Below are 20674 nucleotides of genomic sequence, written 5' to 3'. Positions count from 1 at the left end.
ACCGAAATATGAGATGCAAAATTTTAAGAAAGTAGCCTAATTTAGCGAAATTCAGTGAGGAGTGGAATACATTTTTCGCTCACTTTACTGATGGATGTCTTGCCACATGCGTGAAGTCTCGGGGTACTATCCGCTTGTCTTCAAGTCTTTAAGTTTGGCTATATTACTTAAAACTTCGAAAGTCTCTTAGACCCTATATCCTTAAACCTCGATAAAGGGGGACGACGCGGGCAAATATTTTTTGCGTCAAGAGAAATGTTTAACTGTGCTCTTTCGATTGATGCCATAGCTGTAGTATCAACTAGAAACATTACGAGAAACCAGTCCCCTGGGCAACCAGGCAAGCTAGTAAACGGGCAAGCATCTGAAAAGAGCATGCGCGAAAGCATCTTCTACCGTAGGCGTAGCCTGCGATCGAACCCCCTAAAAGGGACAGGCCAACTTTTCTGACATTTTGTTCCAAGACGGCATTGGAACCAGCCCTGTTCCTAGCATTTATAATTACGTTATAATATTCGCTGGTTGCTATGTCGTAAAAAAAATTGATGATAAGTTGATTAAAAAGTCCCTTAAGGTAAATCTAAAACGGTAATTTATTTCACAAATTCAACAGAAAAGTACTGGAAAATGTTTACTGTAATGAATTCCCTTTTCACACCATCTTTGTTTTTAATTTATACTATTTAAATCTTTTTCATTTACAGAATCAAAAATTTAAACATCCATCGGCAACGCATCTATAGCTTGGGCACTAATTTTTTGTCACTAGGCTTTTCCACAAATACTAATTTTTCCACCCAACAATTTTGGAACCAAAATGTCAGATAAGTCAGCTACTCTTATATAGTGGCCTTAGCCTGCGAGGATGCAAACAATACTGTATCTCCTGGAGATCAGTGGTTGAATCCTCGCAGATCATACCATTTCCCGTTTACTTCAAGATTCGTGAGTTAAACAATGGTCAGGAGATGCCTCTACGCAGTTATGTATCTAGTTATTCTTTATCTATGATTGTTATTTGTTTAATTTTTCTATTATTAGGCTAAAGGCACCATCGCCCCCTTAAGGTTTTAAATCTCTTAGTACCAGATGTTGAGATCAATTAATTTAAAAACTCACCACAAACTGAGTCTATACATGGCATTTTAGCTTAAATACGTGAAACAGAATTTGTTTTCCGTTAAGAAAAGTTTTTAAAGCTGCAGTTTTACCAGAGTTAAAAATAGTTATCCTATTTTCGTACCCCTTCCAATACACTTTGTAAAAGAGGTAATAATCTTTCAAAAACCAGGTAATAATGATCGATAGAAATTGAACAGAATTGAATTAAAGAAAAACATCACAAATTGTGCACTTTTAGTACAAAATATTTGATTAAGAATTGTAAGATTGTTAGATTGATTTTTCAATCCTCCAAACAACGTCACAAATGTTTTATTTATTTATTGATTTATTTTTTAACCCGCCGCGGAGTACTTTTCGTGTTTCCACGAGGCACATTTAGGACATCCTACCCATATTTCCCATGTTTGTCTGCATTAACACGCTTTTGGCGCATAGGCTACTCTGCATCATCGTCTTTTAGTTGAATCTTGTTAGGGGACAAAAGTAGGAACATCCTATTTGCCAATATAGCGACTTTCTGCTCAACGTGAAGTGAAGCAAACATGGCAAAACGCTCAGTTCACTTACTTTATAGTTTACCCTAAGCAAATATGTCACATACAACTAAATAATAAATTAAAAAGAGCATTTACCAAATAATATTACACTAACTCTAGTTTTCAAGAACCGGAATAAGGGCTCCTGAAGAACAACAATACAGAGGACTAGATTCGTGAAACTTCCGCAAATAAATATTGTTCTTGATTGCAATTAATATAAATATCACCGGTGGTGACTCCTAGTGTTCGATATGAGAAACTTAGGCGGACGAAATTGAGCAGGGAGACAAGATATGGCTACTTCACCCTACACAATTCGTATAATTTCCTAGTGAGCAGGGGCGTATACAGAAATGTCGGGGACTGTCACAAATGAGTTTTACGGGCCCCCTCCATATTGTTCACCCCTACATTCCTACATATGTTTCAACCCTCATTTTAAAAATCTCTGCCCCCTTCAGGTCCAGATCCCGGCCAACAGGTGTCCCTTCTCCTCCTCTGTGCACGCCCCTGCTGGTGAGACTACAAAATGCTAATATGATTATTAAGCGTTTAAATTATATGTCTTGTTTTTGTTTTCAGCTGACTATAAAGCGCCAATTAAAGCTGCCAGAGTACCCAAGGTGCCTTTTTTATCTATGAATATCTTTCCAAGTAAGATAGAACTATTTCAGTCTTGCCGGTCATCTTTCGATTGTCTTATGTTCATTGCTCACAGCAGATGCGATTGGACTGAAAGATTGTGTATGTGTGAAAAGTATCACGTCCCCTTCAATAATACTATGTGTTTGCCATGTAAGTATATTTTCTCTAGTTAGTTTATAAACGATACGTTGAATATTTGGCTACACCATTTCAAATAATAAGTATCATATCTGAGGTGGTTCTAGCTAATCAGTCATCTCAAAATAAGAAGTTGACAAATTTACCTATTCCATTATCGTATGAATATTTCTGATTAAGAATTATTTCTGCCAAAAATTGAATTTTTGGCATTTTTTAACAAAAATCAACTTTTAAAGTTGCAGTTAAAACAATGTTTTTGCATGGCGTATTAAATTAACGGCATTTTCACATTAATACGCATTAAAAAGATTTTTTTTTTCTTTTACCCGTAAGGAAAGAAAAACACGGAAAATAGTTTGAATTCTAATACTTCTCCGAGTTCCCAATGCTAAACTGTCAGTTAAAGACTTATTTTTGCTGTCATTGCGGAATCGTTAGGACCAATCTGTATCCATTTGCTTATTCAGACTTGATAGTTTATTTTGAGAGAAGTTTGTTAAAAACAATTGTTAGAATTTAAAATACTTAAGCAAAAGGTTCATTAATAGCTTGTATTTGGTGATGCATAAAGCGTGATATTTCAAAACAGTGTTCTCCAAAACACGACAAACTATGCTCTCTGTTTATTTTACCATACAAAACAAAATCTATTTTCAATAACAGCGAGTAGCGTCGATTTTTGTTTATTTAAGATTTCTGAAAAAGTTTTTTTTATAAGGGTTGTCCCAAAAGTTCGTAAACAATTGCTAAAAATGGAATTTTTAGCCTTTTGAAAAAACAAACTTGTTGTTTTTGTTATTACTTGGCAAGTAAGATTTCAATTTTTTGCGAGTGTTTACTAACTTTTCGGATACCCTATTATTAAAAACCTTTCGGTATACTCTGAGCATCAAGCTGCTCCAACTAGTTATAATCAAACATCATCAAACTGCTAAAAATATCAAAGTCAGTTTAATGTCTAATATGAGCTTTGTTAAAGACGGAAAGAAAGATCAAAAACTCAATTTCGTAAAAATGTCAATAAATAAATAAATAAATAACGGCAAAAGGACTAAAGGTTTGTTTTTCGGAGTGCGGAAGTATCTGCTACAGTGGCGGATGGGACAACATGAACCGGCCCCTGGCATTTTCAGGCCAGCCGGCCCTTTAAAACTTTCTCCTTTAATAGGAAACGCGCCCTCCCCCTCTCGCCCTTCAGTTTTTCTTTTTCAGATGTAAAAGATAGAGCGGTACATCTTCTAGTTTAAAAAGGGAGTCACCATTAGGATTTGAGGAATCAAATTAGGATAACTGCGTTTACGAATATGGAGAAAAAGAATCACTAATACGAACACCTGCATAGTAAAAAATGTAATAATTTGCAGATAATGGGGGGTTCGGGGGCACTCCCCCGGGAAATTTTTGAAATTATAGCTTCAAAAACGTGTTGTTAGACAATTTTTAGATGATTTTGGCCGATATTTGCGGGAAAGGGTATTTGGAGAATTCCCCTAAAACCTTTTCAAAATCACAGCTTTAAAACGTATGTGTAAGCTATGTTTGGAAACACTAGGAAAAAGGGGGGGGGGTTCAGGAATTCTTCCTAGCAAAAGTTTCTCAATTGAAATTTCCAAAACGCCAATTTAGTTGACAATTGACGCTCTTTGGGGGAGGGGGCGATATATTTTGAAATTGAAGTTCAACAAGTTTGTTTCCGATAAATTGCCCCCTTAAGTCAGTATCTGAAGGTCTTATGTGCAATAACGATAGAGGAGGAACTTTTCCCGGGTTATCACCTTAAAAGAGAATGTATAATTTTAATGAACGTCTTTAAAACTATCTTTTACAACGTTAATGAGAGCAAAGATCCGGTGTCCATCCCCCCTCCGGGAATTTTTTTAGTTTGTTTTCTTAAAAATGCATTATTGATGATCTTAGGTAATGTTAGGGAGAAAAGAGGCTCGAGGGTGCTCTCCAGGAATTTTTCCGAAATTGAAATCTAAATAAAGGGATTGTAAGTCTTCTTTGACAACGTAAAGAGGACTGACATTTCTTCGAAATTGAAGCATAAAAAAAGTTATTTTCGTCGAGTTTCAATGCCGTAAGGATGGGGAGTTTTCGGGAGATAATTCGGAATTGAAACCCATTAAACAAAATTTAAGACGCTTCAACGAAAAATTTTCGAAATTAGCTTTCAAAACGCAGTTTTTGATGATCTTTGGTAATGTTAGTGGGTTAAGCTGTTCGGGGACCTTCCTTCGGTAAATTTTTCGAAATTTGAATTCTAAAACGCAGTTGTAGTTGATATTCGCTGATTTTACCAAGGGTTCGGGGGCTCTTTTTAGAAATCTGTTCGGAATTAAAACCCTGAAAAAGAAAATTCAGACCATCTTTGGTGATACAAGGGGGAGGAGAGATTCGAAGACCTCTGAAAATTGTCTAAATTGAAGTCCTAAAAACGAAATTTCAACTGATCTTTAAAGATGAGGTGGCGATGCTTCTGTAGGATTTGGGTGATCTCTCTCCTGGAAGCTTTTCGAATTTGAAGTCCTAAATGCGAGTTGTAGGCAAAGCCGTATCCAGAAATTTTTTCGGGAGAGGCCCGGATTAGCACATTGCCCTAACACACACACACATATAGTATACATAGACACACCAACCCAGTAAGCAAAATATCTTGCCTCAGAATTGCATAAAGGTTGACATGCAAGAAAAATCATCTTGCATTAATGCTGCCTCAATATTGTTATGTTACTCCATTAATGCTGTCAGCAGGCTGCCACAATATTGACTGACAAGGTGTATGAAACATAATATCAGGAAAATATCAAGGTAGGCTGCTTTTGTAATCTTGCATACGTATTGATATGACAGGATAATATCAAGATGTTGTCATGACAGCATGAAATCAAGGTCTAGGCAAGATGATCTTGCTTTTGTAATATTGCATACGTATTGATATGACAGGAAAATGTCAGGATACATTGACATGACAGTATAGAAGCAGCACGTTTGCAAGGTGTTTTATCCATTTATTTATTTGTATTATTTTCACTTTAAACTCGAGAATTAAATTTCATTCTTTAATTATTTCTGTTATTCTTCGACCCAAACAAAGGCGGCCCACCGGGCATTTGCCCGGCTGCCCGCCGGCCCCATCCGCCACTGATCTGCACATGTACATGGTCAGAAATTAACAGATTCGTAGAGACAGCTTTGCTGTACCAACAGCGCACAGCAAATCAAGTGTTATTTCGCAGCAGGAAACAAAAGTATATTTCGCCTCGGGGGTCCCCTGTACCTGTCAGTTGTGACTTAATCAGAAAGGGAGCACCGAGGAAGTTAACAAAAGGACATGCGTATACATTGTCTTACCTGACACAACTGACACGAAAGTGCAAAATACTGCTTTTGAAGGTTCTGTTCGGTCAATATATGGACGGGATAGAATGATAGTGGTGCAAGTAAAAAAGTTCGCAATTTTAGTTAAGTATGGATTAGTGTTCATCCGTTCGGGATAGCGCAGCTCTACCACCCGCTTCTATCTATAGTTCAACTTTTAATCCTATTGTATGTAGGTGCTCCTGTCACTCAATCTGGAAGGGTCTCCGCGATGAATGCAATGGATGGGGAATGCACAAGACAAGGGGATTTTTCTCTCTCCTGCTCAAGGAAATAAGGAAATTTTTCCCCAAGTTGCAATTAGGCTGAATTCTATAAGTCGCCCAAAACACAAAATTCTATATATACAGTACAACCTCTCAATAAGAGACACTAAGGGGACTGGACAAACTGTCCCTTAAATAGAGGTGTCCCTTCTTCGGAGGTGGATTAATTGATGCATGTTGTGTACTTAACTGAGTATTACTTCATAATAAATGCAAACTATTAACGTATAAGATGAAGTATTGAAAGTGTTTCATATCTATTAAGTAAAATTCAGAATTATTCAAAAAATAATAATAATAATAAAGTTTTATCACATTCTGTAGCATCAAAGTTTTCTAACTGATTTTCAAAACTTACGGTTTTGAATTAATGTGTTACATGGATTTGTTGGATGCTATGAAATTTCCAGTGCAGAACCAGGGTTCGTACGCGTCCTTACAAGTACTGTGTTTTAAACAGTGTGACCACATTTAAATGTTTCTATACAAAGCTTGTCATGGGTGGCACCCTATCTGTCAGGTCCATATGAAGAAGTTATTGAGAGGAAAAAGAACTTGAGAATACATATTTTTTAATTTTTATGTTAATGTCTAGACAAACTTTTACCAGTTAATTTCTGAACAAAAAGTGAACCTTCAATTCTAGAAAATTCGATATTTCTAATCCATTTATACGTAATTTTTTTTGTAATTTTTCTCTGTGACTGTCCTTTAAATAGAGTGTCCCTTAATGAAAGGCAAACACATGCAGGGTCCTATTCAAAGAGACTGGGACCAGAAAAGATGTCCCTTAAATAGAGGTGTCCCTTATTCAGAGGTACTACTGTATATGTATGTATATATATATATATATATATATATATATATATATATATATATATATATATATATATATTTTTTTTTTTTTTTTTTTTCTTTCCTGTCGTTTCGGGTTTAAATTAAATTGCTCGATTTTGCTTGGTTCGTGATATTGTTGTACATAGTGTTTGTTTTTATGTGAGTAGTTAGTATCCTGAATAATAAAAGAGTATGAATAAAAAGCGATGACAAAAAATTATTACAAATGACACCGAGATTAAACTATGATATTTTTTGAAAATTATTGGCATTACACATCTTTTCAGTTTTCCTGTATAAAACGTATATGGAAAGCACAGTTACAGGGGATATGCAAATTTGAAGCCTACATTTCTTATCCAAGGTCAAAAGAGTCACAAACAGAATTATTTTCTTCCTTTTTTTGTTATAAATTGACCTTATCCATTCAGCTTAAGCTTGTTTGAAATGCTACAAAACTGTCCATCAGGATTAAACCAATGTTGTGAAGATAACATGCTTTCAATACAGTATCAGCGTCTAGAAAGTTCCAAAAGTTTGGAGGGGAGAAACAGCTGCATTCTACAAAATCAATACTTCAGAAGAGAAAATTAGTTCTTGGAAGAACATGTGATATGGTCTTTGCAAAAACGAAGAATTTCTAAAGCCTGTGATAAGGACTTCTCAACCAGTACTTCAATGGAAATGGTTTGACAGGTCAATACCGCTTTACTTTTAAACTTGCAATTCCATTATTTTGTACTTAACTAAAGAACTAAAAATCGCTAGAGGTGCTCACCCCTATATGCTACGAACTCATTTTGTGCCAAATGTCATGAAAATCGGCTGAACGATCTTGGCGATATGCGCGTAACAGACATCCAGAAAGACAGAGACTTTCAGCTTTATTATTAGTAAAGATGAAAAAAAGCTTTTTTTTTTAATGAACAACTGTAGTTCATTTAGAACTATAGTTGTTCTTACGAATTACGTAAATTACGAACTTGAATTACCGATTACTTGAATTACTTGAATTACGAGAATTTTAAACACGATCAAGTATTAGTTCAAAATTCCATTCAAACTTTCGAATGAAACAATTAACAATTTCATTTTTGAAATAATTTTATTTCCTTTGAAGCTGTTACTGCTTATTACACTAAATATCTTTTGTGAATTAAAAATTTATTTTCAGTCTGTTGGGTTCGAAAACCAAAAATAAATTTTGAGGAAGTATAAAAAGCGCAATTGAAAAGCGATAAATTTTCCTTCTGTTAACCTTCCCCGGCTGCGTCTCGCTAAACGACTTTTTCGTAGTGACTTTTCCCTATTCCCCCTCCCAATACTTAGTTCATCTATTATTTATTTATACGAATGCCAGGCATTAACAGTTAAGTTACTCGCCTTCTATCCAATATTTTCGGACAACACAATTAAACTCTCTAAGTGCAACTCCCGTGTCGAAATGTAAACTGTTCATAAAAAGTCTGGAATGATATGGGCTCTAAACCGGTGAGACCTTGAGGTCCAATTTTAAATGAATGGGCATTTAGGCAATCCTGTCCGGTTAAAAGCCGAAAAATGGCAGAACTTCGTGGAAGGTCCGGAACAGTCGATCCATTGTAAAGACGTTCCCAGCCCCCCCCCCCCCCCCCCCCCACCTCTCGCCAGCTATTGTTGAAATATCCAGTTTGAATTTATTCTCAAATTCCATTTCGATGAGAATTTTATTTTAGCCGAATGAAAAGTCAATAGATTATTTGATCTCCGCAAAACAGCAGTTCCTTTCTTTGCGACGTAATCAGTTCTAGTTCCTCTTAATAGTGCAACAATTGCTCAAAAATATACAAGCATATGAAGAGTGCACGGAAAAAAGCTTTTTTTTTTTTTTTCGAGTTGAGTTTAGGAGAAGGCAGCATTGAGATGGGGTAGAATATGTAGCTCGATTTGATAGATAAGAAAAAAGAAGGATGAATGCAAAAAATCACCCAAAAGTTTACTGTACAGTGATGAAAGGCTGGAGTTTTAAAACTTTTAAACGCGATTTTCTCAAACAGTGGAATGATTAACATTTTGCCTTTCTTTCGTGTGATTTTCATATATGAACCACTAGGAGTGCACAAAAATTGTCTATTAACGTGAACTCCTGTTGACGTGAGAATGATAGTGGCTGTAAGTCAGTTTCCCAGTGTTGAGTAAAACGCGTTTATAGTTCCGGTCAAAGGTAGGCTTTCATGAAAAAGTTTTTCTAAATCATGCTGTATAGCAGTACCGACCAGGACTACTAGTACTATCTCTCGCCCCAAAATAGAGGAAAGCTTCACCTACCATTTGTACTGGTTATCTCCAAAGTTTTAATATTGACATTTGCATCCCTTTGCTTCTCACTGCCTAAATTATCCCTTAAATATATTTGATTTTTTTTTCAGTAAACCTATCGGAAAAGTAGATTGACATCAGTGAAGTCAATCAATTAGTTGCTTTAAAACAAGTTACGAGTACATTTTGGTAAAAGGTAATGAATATTTAAAAAAATACACCTGTGCTTAAATACAAACCCTTCAGTAAATAAATGTACGCAGTCTTGATTTTTCTGTAGATTTTTTTTACAAAACATTTAATAGCTCGAAATTTAAGATGACTTACACCAGTTTCATTCTAACCATGTCATAGGAAGATTTTTCTTTTACATCTACCTTGATGGTATTCGAGTATGAGACATTTGTGTTGTCTTAGTAGCTCCATGTAAAGGAAACTGATCCAGCTATTGCACTTAATCCTCTACCCCTCCCCCTTAATCTCCTCTGTCACCTTTAAACACATATGAATCGTTGTCACCTTTAAATATTTTACAATTTTTTTCCAGTTTCCTAAATAAGCAAAACTCCAAAACTTGCCATTGAGAGTTCAAAATACATACGTAAATGTCCTTCAGAAAAATTGGGCGGAAAATTAGTATCATTTTTTGCTTTCAATTCCCCAAACAAAACACTGATAAATGAATACTCATTCTATGAGTTTCTTTGAATAAAAAATACCCGTTTCCTAAACATAATTCAAAAACTAACTCAACGCAAAAATTAAAGCACCGCAAATATCTTTATCTGAACTGTAGATTCTTCTACGAGAGACGGAAGCTCTTCTACAATTGTTAAAACCACAATTGAATCCAGATGAACGCAGAAATAAAATACTAATGAAAATATCATACAATCAAAAGAAAGCCCTAAAGGAAGATATCGTATACACCTTTTCCTTGTATCATTGTACTAATACATATCCTCCTATAATATTCTAGTTATAATCATCCTTTTCTGATCTACCTCCATTAAAAAAAGATGTTAGTATATGTTGCATGTCTTGGATAACAATAGAGGATTGGTCTAGCGCGAAAAATATTCATACCCCATTTTTTTCCTTTATTTTTTCTTTCTTACTTGAGTCGTTTGAAATCTTAATATCTTTTAGTGACTGATGAGATGTTTATTTAATACCGATGTCGCGTATAATAGATATATCGTACGTCAAAACATACATTTGATAGATAATTTACATAATATTCGGTTGGGAGTGATAAGATCACGATTCATTCTAACACGCCGAAAAAAAAATTGAAGGGATAGTCTATAAATTGCAGTACGATTGATTTCCGCCTTTCGGTTTTATATTATTAAGGTGTTAGACCAAAACACAAAGAAATATACAATATCCGCGTTTTTTTTCCTTTGTACTCCTCGGGAAATGATATTAGTAAGAAGATTAATTTTTCATTTGTGTTTATATTCTGAAATAAAGCAAAAGAATCAATTCTTAGGTTTTTTCCTTTTTTTCCCCTTTTTCTTCTTTTTTGAATGAGGTAGTGAAAAGCAAAGGAATGTAAGTGGACGTTTTAAAGTTTTGAGCAATACGCTTTTGATGTTCAGATCCTAGATAGGCTCTCATTAAAAAAAATGCTTGAAATTATGTTGCACAGCAGAACTTTCCAGAACAATTACTAAGGAAATGTGGGGGAAAATGGAATAGTTAAGCTAACTTACTTTTTTCAAATTGAGCTAATTATTTTATAAATTGTTTTAATAAGGAAAGGACGATGTATTTTGGAATAACACTTACATTAAAATATTATTTTTCATTTTTGTTAGTAAATTTGTACTTTAAAAAAAGTGAAAATTTTCATTTTTTCCATGCGGCATAGTGAAAAATAAACTGTGTTTCTTATAAAATATTTTCTGTTTGATTATTGAAAGTATTTTTGATCGAATGAATGAGTAAATAAAAGACTGAATGAGTAAATAAATATATAATGAAACAGTAAATGAATAAATAAATAAGTTAGTTAATTTAATATATGAAAAAAAAATAAATGAGTACATAAAAAAGGGAATGAAAAAGAAAAAGAGTGAATAGATGAACTAATAAGTGAATTATTTAAAAAAGAATATAAATTAATAAATTAATGAAAATTACATGATTTAGTAAACGACTGAACTGATTAATGAAATGCACTATTTCACTTCGCATCTACTTTGCGCCGCATGCACTTGACTAATTGTATAAAATATTTGGAGTAAGAATAAACGTAATAGTAAATAGATAAATACTGCACTTAATATTAGTAAGTCTCAAGTTTTATACAAAAAGTTAATAACAAGAACTTAGTCGAAAAATATTTTTATTATTATAATATAAAATGATTAAAAACAGTGAGCATCAATTTCTAAAAAATGCTTTCATTGTCTTACGCTTTCTTCAGAGGTAACATTTTCTTGACTGAAATAGACTACTTGTGTTTCTTCATAGTTAAAATATTACCTGATAGGTGACGCTAAAAAAAAGCCAAAATATCTCACTGTTTCACTTTGTCCGACTATTTCACTTTGCCTTACATTTTCCTACTATCTCTTGCCCCAAAACAGAAAAAAATTTCTCCTGTCATTTGTACTGTTTACCTCCAAATTTTTGATTTTGACCCGTTTGCTTCACCGTTCGCTTGCCATCTGTCACTGCTTCAAATCATTACGTTTCTTAAAATGCTGAAGTGAGCTGTTACACAATATGAATTCAAGTGATGAAGTTATGAGCTGCATCTCGTAATACAATGTAATTCTGTTGCACGTGTGAGCATCAAAGTGTAAATTGTAAAAACATCTTTGTGTAATAAATAATTATCTTTTCATTCTGTAAAAAATCTTTTATAATTTAAGAAAAAAACCCTTTTAAGACTGATATTTATTTTTCTTCTGTAAATAATAGTGAGAAAAATCGCATGCGTATATTTATTTCTAAATTAATTAGGGTCTGGTGGGGGAAAGTGGTCAATGGGGTAAAGTGGTCATTCGTCAAATAAATGGCTATAGCTTGGAAATAAATGCTCGAATGAACGTGAAAATTTTATTATAGAGTAGGGCAATTAGAAACTACATTTTGAATACAAAATTTTATAACTGCCAAAATTTTATTTGGTGAAAAAAAATATTTTGTCTCAATATGAAAAGTTTTTAAATCTAAACACCTCTTTTAACTTCCTTGGGAAATTTTGTTTGTTAGAATTATGAACAGATTGACTGCATAGGAAGCTTCCTACATGTCTCAAGAACTCTTACTCGTTAGCAGTTAGCTGAATCTATTTTAGATATTTTTTTAGAACAATTTAAGTAAGATGGGGTAAAGTGGTCATAATATTAGGCTTAAACAAATATTGTTCTTCTAATGTCATTTAATCGTTAAGTATAATGAAGATATAAATTAAGTATTAATTTCATTTAATATGTATTGTTTTTACAGTAAACGGGGTTAAATATACGAGTATATGCGTATGCATACGCATTATACTACTGTAGGCACGTATATAGACGTATTCACATAAATGCACCAATAAATACGTATATGGGTATCTGCAAGTATTTTAAATCTATACAGATATACATTCGGCTATACACGTATATACTCGCTTATACTCGTATATATATATAAACACTTATATACTCAGGTAGACACGTATATACGTGTACGTACTCGAGTAGACACTTCCATACAAGCATATGATATACTAGTATACAGGGTGAGTTTAAACTTTTGGGCAAATTATTAAAAGGTGTTAGAAGGGAGGATAAGAAGCAAGAATCATTAGGAACATATGGTCACAAACACAACGCTGACGCTCTACATGCACGCAAAGCCAAAAACTAATGGATGCAAAACAAGTCAGAAATTTATTACACAAAAACAATTTTACACAACATTTTAGTCTCAAGAAAGTTTTAAAGTGATTGATGAAATTTGCGGCCCGCAGCTGTAATACATGTGCGTCGCAATCACAAACCACTCTCTGTTGCAATAACGATACTTTTGAAAAACTTTCATCAGTCGCTGCACCTTTTTTGCGATGCTTGTATTAGAGCTACTACAGGCCGTAACTTTTAGCAACTGCTCTAAATATTTCTTAAAAACTAAAATGTTGGGTAAAATCATCTTTGTGTAACAAATTTGATTTGTTTTGCATCCATAAGTTTCTGGTTTTGTGTGCATGTTGCGCGTCAGCGAAAGTAAGTTTCTTATTCTTTGCTTCTTATCCTCCCTTCTAACACCCCTTAGATTTTTGCACAAGAGCTTGGATTCACTCTGTAGGCACACATGTATGTAAGCTTATATACTCGTGTATACATACACGTACTGGTGTATGCACGAAAATGTACGTATATACGTCTATACAGGCATATAATCGTGTTTGCACGTATACATACGTATATACTCGTGCTTCACAATATATATATGTGTGTGTGTGAGTAGACACGTACAAACAAGCACTGGATGTATCCACGAATTAACTCGTGTATACCCGTATATGTGTGTATGTACACTTAAATATGAGTGTATACGTCTACTGTACACGTATATAATCGGGTATGCACGTATATACTCGAGATACATGTGCATACACACATATGATGTTTGTTTACACGCGTATATACCCGTACATACACGTGACACGTATATACTCGTGTAGACACGTATACACTCCTGTACGTAATCACGTATACATGCTTATATACTCGTGTATTACACGTATATGCTTCAGTAGGCACGTTCATGCATGTATCTGATGCTTATCTACTCATATATGAACGTGTTTACTAATGTTTACACAACACGTATATACTCGTGTATACACACATATGCTTGTGCATATACTTGTAACAATAAAAATAACCGAAGTATACAAATATTAGGGTTGTTTATAATGGTTTTGCATCTATTTTTAACGATGACCACTTTACCCCATGCTGTGACCACTTTCCCCCACCCCATGGGGTAAAGTGGTCATAAATACAAAGGGAAAAGAAAGTGTTATAAAACTACTTAAATCAATATTTATTTTCCTAAAACTCAATGTACCGTGTTCTTTAATAATGCAATGTAAAATAAAAACAAAAAAAGTTAAAGTGTTTAAAGAATTTATTGTATTTACTAGCCGCCTGCGGCGACCAGCTGGTCCGCCTTTTTACGCCATTCGCCTTTTTACGCCAGGGATGCCGCCTTCGGCGACTGCTTAAACAAATTAGCGACGACATTAATCAATGTTTTTATCTATAAATCAGTATTATCATTCGTTTTTTTACGCCAATGTTGCCGCTAATGTTGCTTAAATAAATTTCGTGGCGGTGTCAATCAATCTATATCTATCTATATCATTAATAATTTGAATAAAATATTTTCTAGATCTGTCTCCAGTTTCGTCGTTTGAAATATTTTTAAAGGAGGGGGAGGGGAGACACAAACGACGTACTCTTCATGCAAATTTTGTCGAAAAATAACAAAAAGCACTTCCACTTTTATGTGAAAGCATTGTTTTTTCAAAGTCATGGTGTATGTGGAGGAGGGAGGGGGGCATTGACACCCAATGTGCAAGCAGCCACCTACGGCGGCTGTTTGGTTAACTTGTCATTTACCTTTTTACTTCAAGTTTGCCGCCTTCGGCGGTTGTTTAAATAAATTTGGCAGCAGTATTAATCAATCCATTTCTATCTTTTTTTTTTGTGCCATTCACATTTTTACGCCAAGATTGCCGCCTTCGGCGGCTATCTACCTTTACAATCTATCTCTACATTTTCTTATCCATCTCTATTTATTTTGACCTCCTCGCTCATTTCCTAATAAAAACAAAGAACACTCAAAAAACCGCTTTTTTTTTTTAAATTTAAGTAGAGCAAAAAAAAAAACCTCAAACTCCCCGTAGTGTGCAAAAAGTAGCGTTTGACAAAGATAAAAAAAATCTCGCTGTTTTTATTGAATTAATGCGCACAACTATGAAATGTAACGTAATATAGATACAGCGAACGGTCCAGCTTGGGGGGAGGGGGGATGGAAAAAGAAATAAATGCAATCCCTAAATAAAACAAAAAAAAGGAAAGAAAAAAAAGCAAGCGTTGCCGAAAAAACACGTGGTCATCACGTCAGAAAATGTAGAAGTAAGCTATATAGTAAAAAAAAAAAGATTAACCCTCCTGGCGGCGAGCCCGAATATATTCGGAAATATTTTTATATTAAAAACGGCAGGCTACGAATATGTTCGGAAACTTTTTCGTACTGAAAACGGCAAGCTACGAATATATTCGTAGCGGCATTTTTCGCTTCCCCCTTCGGTCACTCTAGCGTGTAATTAGAGGTGTGGTAGACTCTCCTTCAATTTGAATGGGAGGCGTGTTGCTGTCTGGCATTGACGGGACCCAACATGACCCAATATAGCTTCTCTCAACATATCACTACGATGAATGGCGCTTTTAAGTACTTTTAACGTTATTTTGTTATTTTATTTGAAACATACCCACGTGTGTTTAAATACAACGTCATTTAATTAGGAAAATAGGCATCATAAAACTTGAATGTGTATTAAAGGGGTGGGGTGAGGGAGAGAGGACTGTATGTACATACACAATTATAAAATTTTAGGTGACAGGCACAACTCTTCCGTCACACGTAATATTTTCTCAGTTTCTCTCTTTTTACCGAAGTTTTGGGGGTAACTAGTCTTGGCTATGTATCATTTTGCGATAAACAACTTAAATTTTCAATCTAAACGTAGATTCAAATTCTATAACTAGTATTTCTGAAATAATAACAATATTAATAATAATGAGAAACTAAAACTAGAAACTAAACAGAGGAAAAACAAAAGCCTTACTTATAAGTATACAAAAAATACATATCTTCTGTATATAATGAAAACATCATATAGTTAAAGATTTGAACGAATTTCCCTTGATCCTTTTAGAATGATTTCTGAACCTAATTGGTAACTACACGACTAATTATTTCTTTTCGATGCGAGCCAGTTTATTTTTTTCACCAGCATGGGTCAGACGTGAAAAAAATGATGTTTAGAAAAAAAAAATTTTAAATGTTACTAACTCAAAAATTGAAATTTTTACGAGGGACGTATATTACTTTACATGTCAAGTATCACAATTTTAAAGACAAAACAGAGAGCTAAAAATGAACTGGAACTCGTTTTTGATAAAGTAAGATTTTCCTAATCAATGATTGAAGTGAGAGCGCTGGAAAAATTCTGCGTTTGAGAAATTGTAATTTTATATTATATTTCAATCTATGTTTTTCGAATTTCCATTTAATAATGAAAAATAACACTGTTGAATCGTAAAACGTTGCACCGTATTATATTAGCATCAAGAAATAAATTATTTATATGCAGTAAAGAATGAGCGACATTAATAATAAAATATAACCATACAGCATCTAACATTCATTTGAATTAAGATATTGTTTGAAAACAAGTCTTCCTTAACAAAGTGGTAAAAATTCATCGACAGCTACATTTTTTTCGGGTACAATATACAGATTTAAATTTATTGTTAATATATTCGTGCACTTTATACATTTTTTTAAGTCCTCGCTGGGGATGATTTCTTAAATCAATGGTATTATTGTCCGTGAAATGAAACAAACTCATAATCGCACTGAACCGTTTTTCAGACATAACTTCTCCAAAAGAGGGTGTTTATATATATTTTTTTGTCCATTACCATTTTTGTAATGGCTGTCGCATGATGCCTTGTAATAGCAATTAATGCTAGAAACACTCTAATTTCACTCGAGTCGGTTTCCTTCCAGTTCTGTACTCTAGAACCCGGTGTCAGTTCATTATTTTCAATGAAGTCCCGTGCATATCGATTCGTTTCGGTTGATACATAGTTGATAATGTCGTCATCCCAAAATTCGCAAAGAATTTCAACCGGTGAAGAATGATGCAGCAATATTTTGGTACCCGGATTTTCAGTGAATAGGAAGCGTGGTGGAGGGGGAGCCAAATCTTGGCTGTCTAATCTGACCCTGTCTCTTACGTCATTTAGTGATGTTTCTTCCACCGTTTCACTATCAGAGAGCGATCCAGAAGACGATGAATCTGAATATTCATTATCTGAACGTTCGTCCGAATCCATTTCTTCAAAAGGAATGCAGCAGAGTTGTTTGCTCAAATCAGCAGAGTGGAATATTATGAGCAGTGTATTCCACTAATAAAGTGCAATTAAAAAGACCTTAGTCTTGAAGACTTTTTTTTTTTTTTTGAAAAAATATCGAAACGTATCTCAGAAAAAAGGGGAGAAAAAAAACTTAGTTAACCGTGATAATCAGTGAATGAAATAGAATCTTGCCTCCTCTCCTAAATGCATAGTTTGTTATCAGTGAATGTTTCTACAATGCATGACAAAAGTAGATGCATACTACCTAATCCATCAATAGTAATTTATCAGCACTCAAGTTGTAAGCCTAAACCACATGCGCATTTTCTGTTAAACTGATCACAATGCCCCGTTTCCTGTCAGTTTCTTTCCTTTATTCTGGTGCATTTAAAAGAATCACAAGGACCTGCTCTGTCACTTAGATTTTTTGAGAACGAACACCTTTTGCCAAGCATCCATTTCATTGCAGCAGAAGCATTCATTTAAATTTGAAATGGTCTAACTAAAGTATTGAATGAAGACATCCTATATGTAGAAAGAAGGCATGCTTGGAAGAAACCATACCTTTGAAAACAAAATCAAACAATAATCCCTTATCTGTCATTAAACCGATGCTTGATTATAAAGTACTAAAATTTTCATACGCATTATTCGATCTTTGGTTTTGATTATCAAAAATATTCATAAAAGCGAGCATTGCAAATAATACACTTAAAGAAATATACATACGAAAAATGGCTTTAAAATAAAATGAAAATACTTATCATTAAGCAATAATTTTAATCTTAGCATTATTTATTACTTAAGTATTCATAATCATATTTGAATATGAACGATAAAAGATTTTGAAATAATATTTCAATAACAATTTTAAATGTTCGACTTAGATGAAAAATGACAAAAAAAAAAAAAAACTTAAAAAAATGAGGCAATAGTTTAACTTTCTGAAATTGAAATAAATTAATTACACGTAATAAAAAAAATAGCTTGGATTTAAAGAAAAAAACATACCCTAAACGAATGGAAGACTCAAAACTTCAAAATGTACTCAAAAAAAAAAAAAGGATCCAAAAATAAAAAATATCTATATAAGTAAGGTCATTGAAAAAAGAAAAAAAAAATCAACAGTAATTTTGCGTTCGATCTATGTTCTTCTTAGCCCATATGGTTTATTATCCAAGAGCTTTGGAACACACACAAAAGCGTTCTTCAACACATTTTTCTGATTATTTTGAAGATACTAGTGAAGTGTATGGAATAAAGTTAAAAGAGTGCCGATATTAGGATAAGAGCATCATCCAGGACAGACAGGGAGTATAAAAAGACATTTCTGATCTTTTCAAAGAGACTATTAGACAAAAGATTACTCAAAACAGTCAAACATTGGAAGCTTTCCTGGGTGGAACAAAAAAAACTTGATTTATTAAAAATAACTATTGAATATTATTCTTTATCAATTGTTTGAGGTATTTTAGAGAAGTTAGTCATCAAATGTTTTTCATTTAAGCCAGTTTGAGTCTAATTAAAGATATTAAAGTTTAAAAAAGTCACTTATATCGTATAAATAAACCTAATGGACAGAAATTAAAGTCATACTTGTTCTCAATACATAAATATATGTACGATCAGCTCAATAAAATGTTGCATAAAAATATGCGTTCCCGTATCATTATTTAGGAGATATACATTCTAATTTAGAAGAAAAACGAACTATCCTTATGCTTTCAAATAAGATTCATATTTTTTCCCCTTTTTTGTTGAACTAATAGGTTGTAAGTTGCAACTAGGCAGGAAACTACATTCCACAGATTCTCTTTTGTACTAGTTTGATGAGCAGGTGTGCTGTCGCTCAGTGTCACGCGTCCCTAATGAAGCAGAAGGAACTCCCCACCCACTGCGGATTACGAGGGGGGTAAAATTCGTTTGAGAAAAGACTGACTCTTTATGGGTCCACATGGTATTTCGGTGGTGACACAAATCAGAAGTTCTAGAAAAACATGGCCGCCGCTTGGAAGGTTAACATTGCTTGCGATTAAGATTCCATCGTAAATATCGAATCGAAACTCAAGTAGTGACGTCACAGGCATAAAAGATTGAAGAACGCTTTTTTCGACTGATGCGTGCAAGGACATGATGTGTTCAGCATTAAAAAAATTGTAAAAAAAAAAAAAAAAAAAACTATTGCGTATTTTTAAGAACTTTTTTCTTCTGAAGAGGGCGAAATGTTTTTACTATTACCAACTTAAATTTCAGAAATGAGGCTTTGATACTTCTCGCAGGATGATATTAGAAAAAAATAAAACCCAGGAAAACATGCAAATTAAAGGTTTTTTTCAAAAATTCATAAAAAATACAAAAATTGCTCTATCTTCAAAATTTTTTTGTTCATCATATTTAAAATTAAATTTCCGACACTATAGTACCAAAAATATTTGTCTGGTGTGATTGGTTCGAAGTCTGTGAGGTTAAAAGTACTAAAAAGTGCTAAAAATCACATAAAACATTAAATAACTTTTTTTCTAATTAAAATATCAAAAATTGAAGCCCGAGGTGCAAAACTTCAGCAAAAACTACACCTGTATACCAAATTTCATCTTTCTAGGCCTTACCGTTTTCCCGGGATGCGCGCCACACACACACACACAAACATCTTATTTTATCATATGTATAGAAGATTATTCATGTAAGTTGAAAACCTGCGATTTTATGACCACTTTACCCCACCAGACCCTAACTTTTAAAACATCGTTGAATGTTGAAAATTTACACCAAATAAAAAGTCAACCATTATTTTATTTATTTATTTAGTTTTATTTTATTTTGGTATCTTTTCTTTTTTTTTTTCCTTTTAGAACCAAATTCTGGCTTAAAAAAAGTTAAAAGCAATACAGGAAAATTTTTAAATAAGTAAAAAACAATTAAAAATATCTTTGTTCACGTTTGCCAAGTGAGTGCCAGCAGCATCGAGACTAATTTTAAAAACGTATGCAATCTCGGTAGTTTACTGTACAGTTATTATTTGCTATACATGTAGGGGAAAAGGGGGCTCATGTGAACACGGGACACATGGGAACATGGTGTGTTTTACTAAGGTCCCTTTAAGCAAAAAATCTGGAAAAATTCTCAAATAAGTACAGTACCAGTTGTACCTCATGGACAAACATTTACAGCAATGAGCCATTTTATGTGTTCGTGGTGGCAACTTCTTTGTTTTAGTAGGTGTTGAAAAAAAAATTTTCACTGAAAATTTTCTTCACGTGAAAACATTTTCAAAACTAACTGC

General features: G+C 33.7%; 1 protein-coding gene across 1 annotated transcript in view; it reads left to right on the top strand.

Moving 5' to 3' along the window:
- The window catches only part of LOC129218848 (sortilin-related receptor-like), an 89080-nt gene that overhangs the window by 22361 nt on the left and 46045 nt on the right, over positions 1-20674 (top strand). The window contains exon 2 of the mRNA XM_054853170.1: positions 2247-2459. Coding sequence (XP_054709145.1) covers positions 2247-2459 — 213 coding nt within the window. The remainder of the gene's footprint in view (positions 1-2246; positions 2460-20674) is intronic.

This window comes from Uloborus diversus, chromosome 3, assembly GCF_026930045.1.
Source record: "Uloborus diversus isolate 005 chromosome 3, Udiv.v.3.1, whole genome shotgun sequence".
NCBI classification, from domain to species: Eukaryota; Metazoa; Arthropoda; class Arachnida; order Araneae; family Uloboridae; genus Uloborus; species Uloborus diversus.
This window is presented reverse-complemented; position numbering and strand designations above follow the sequence as displayed.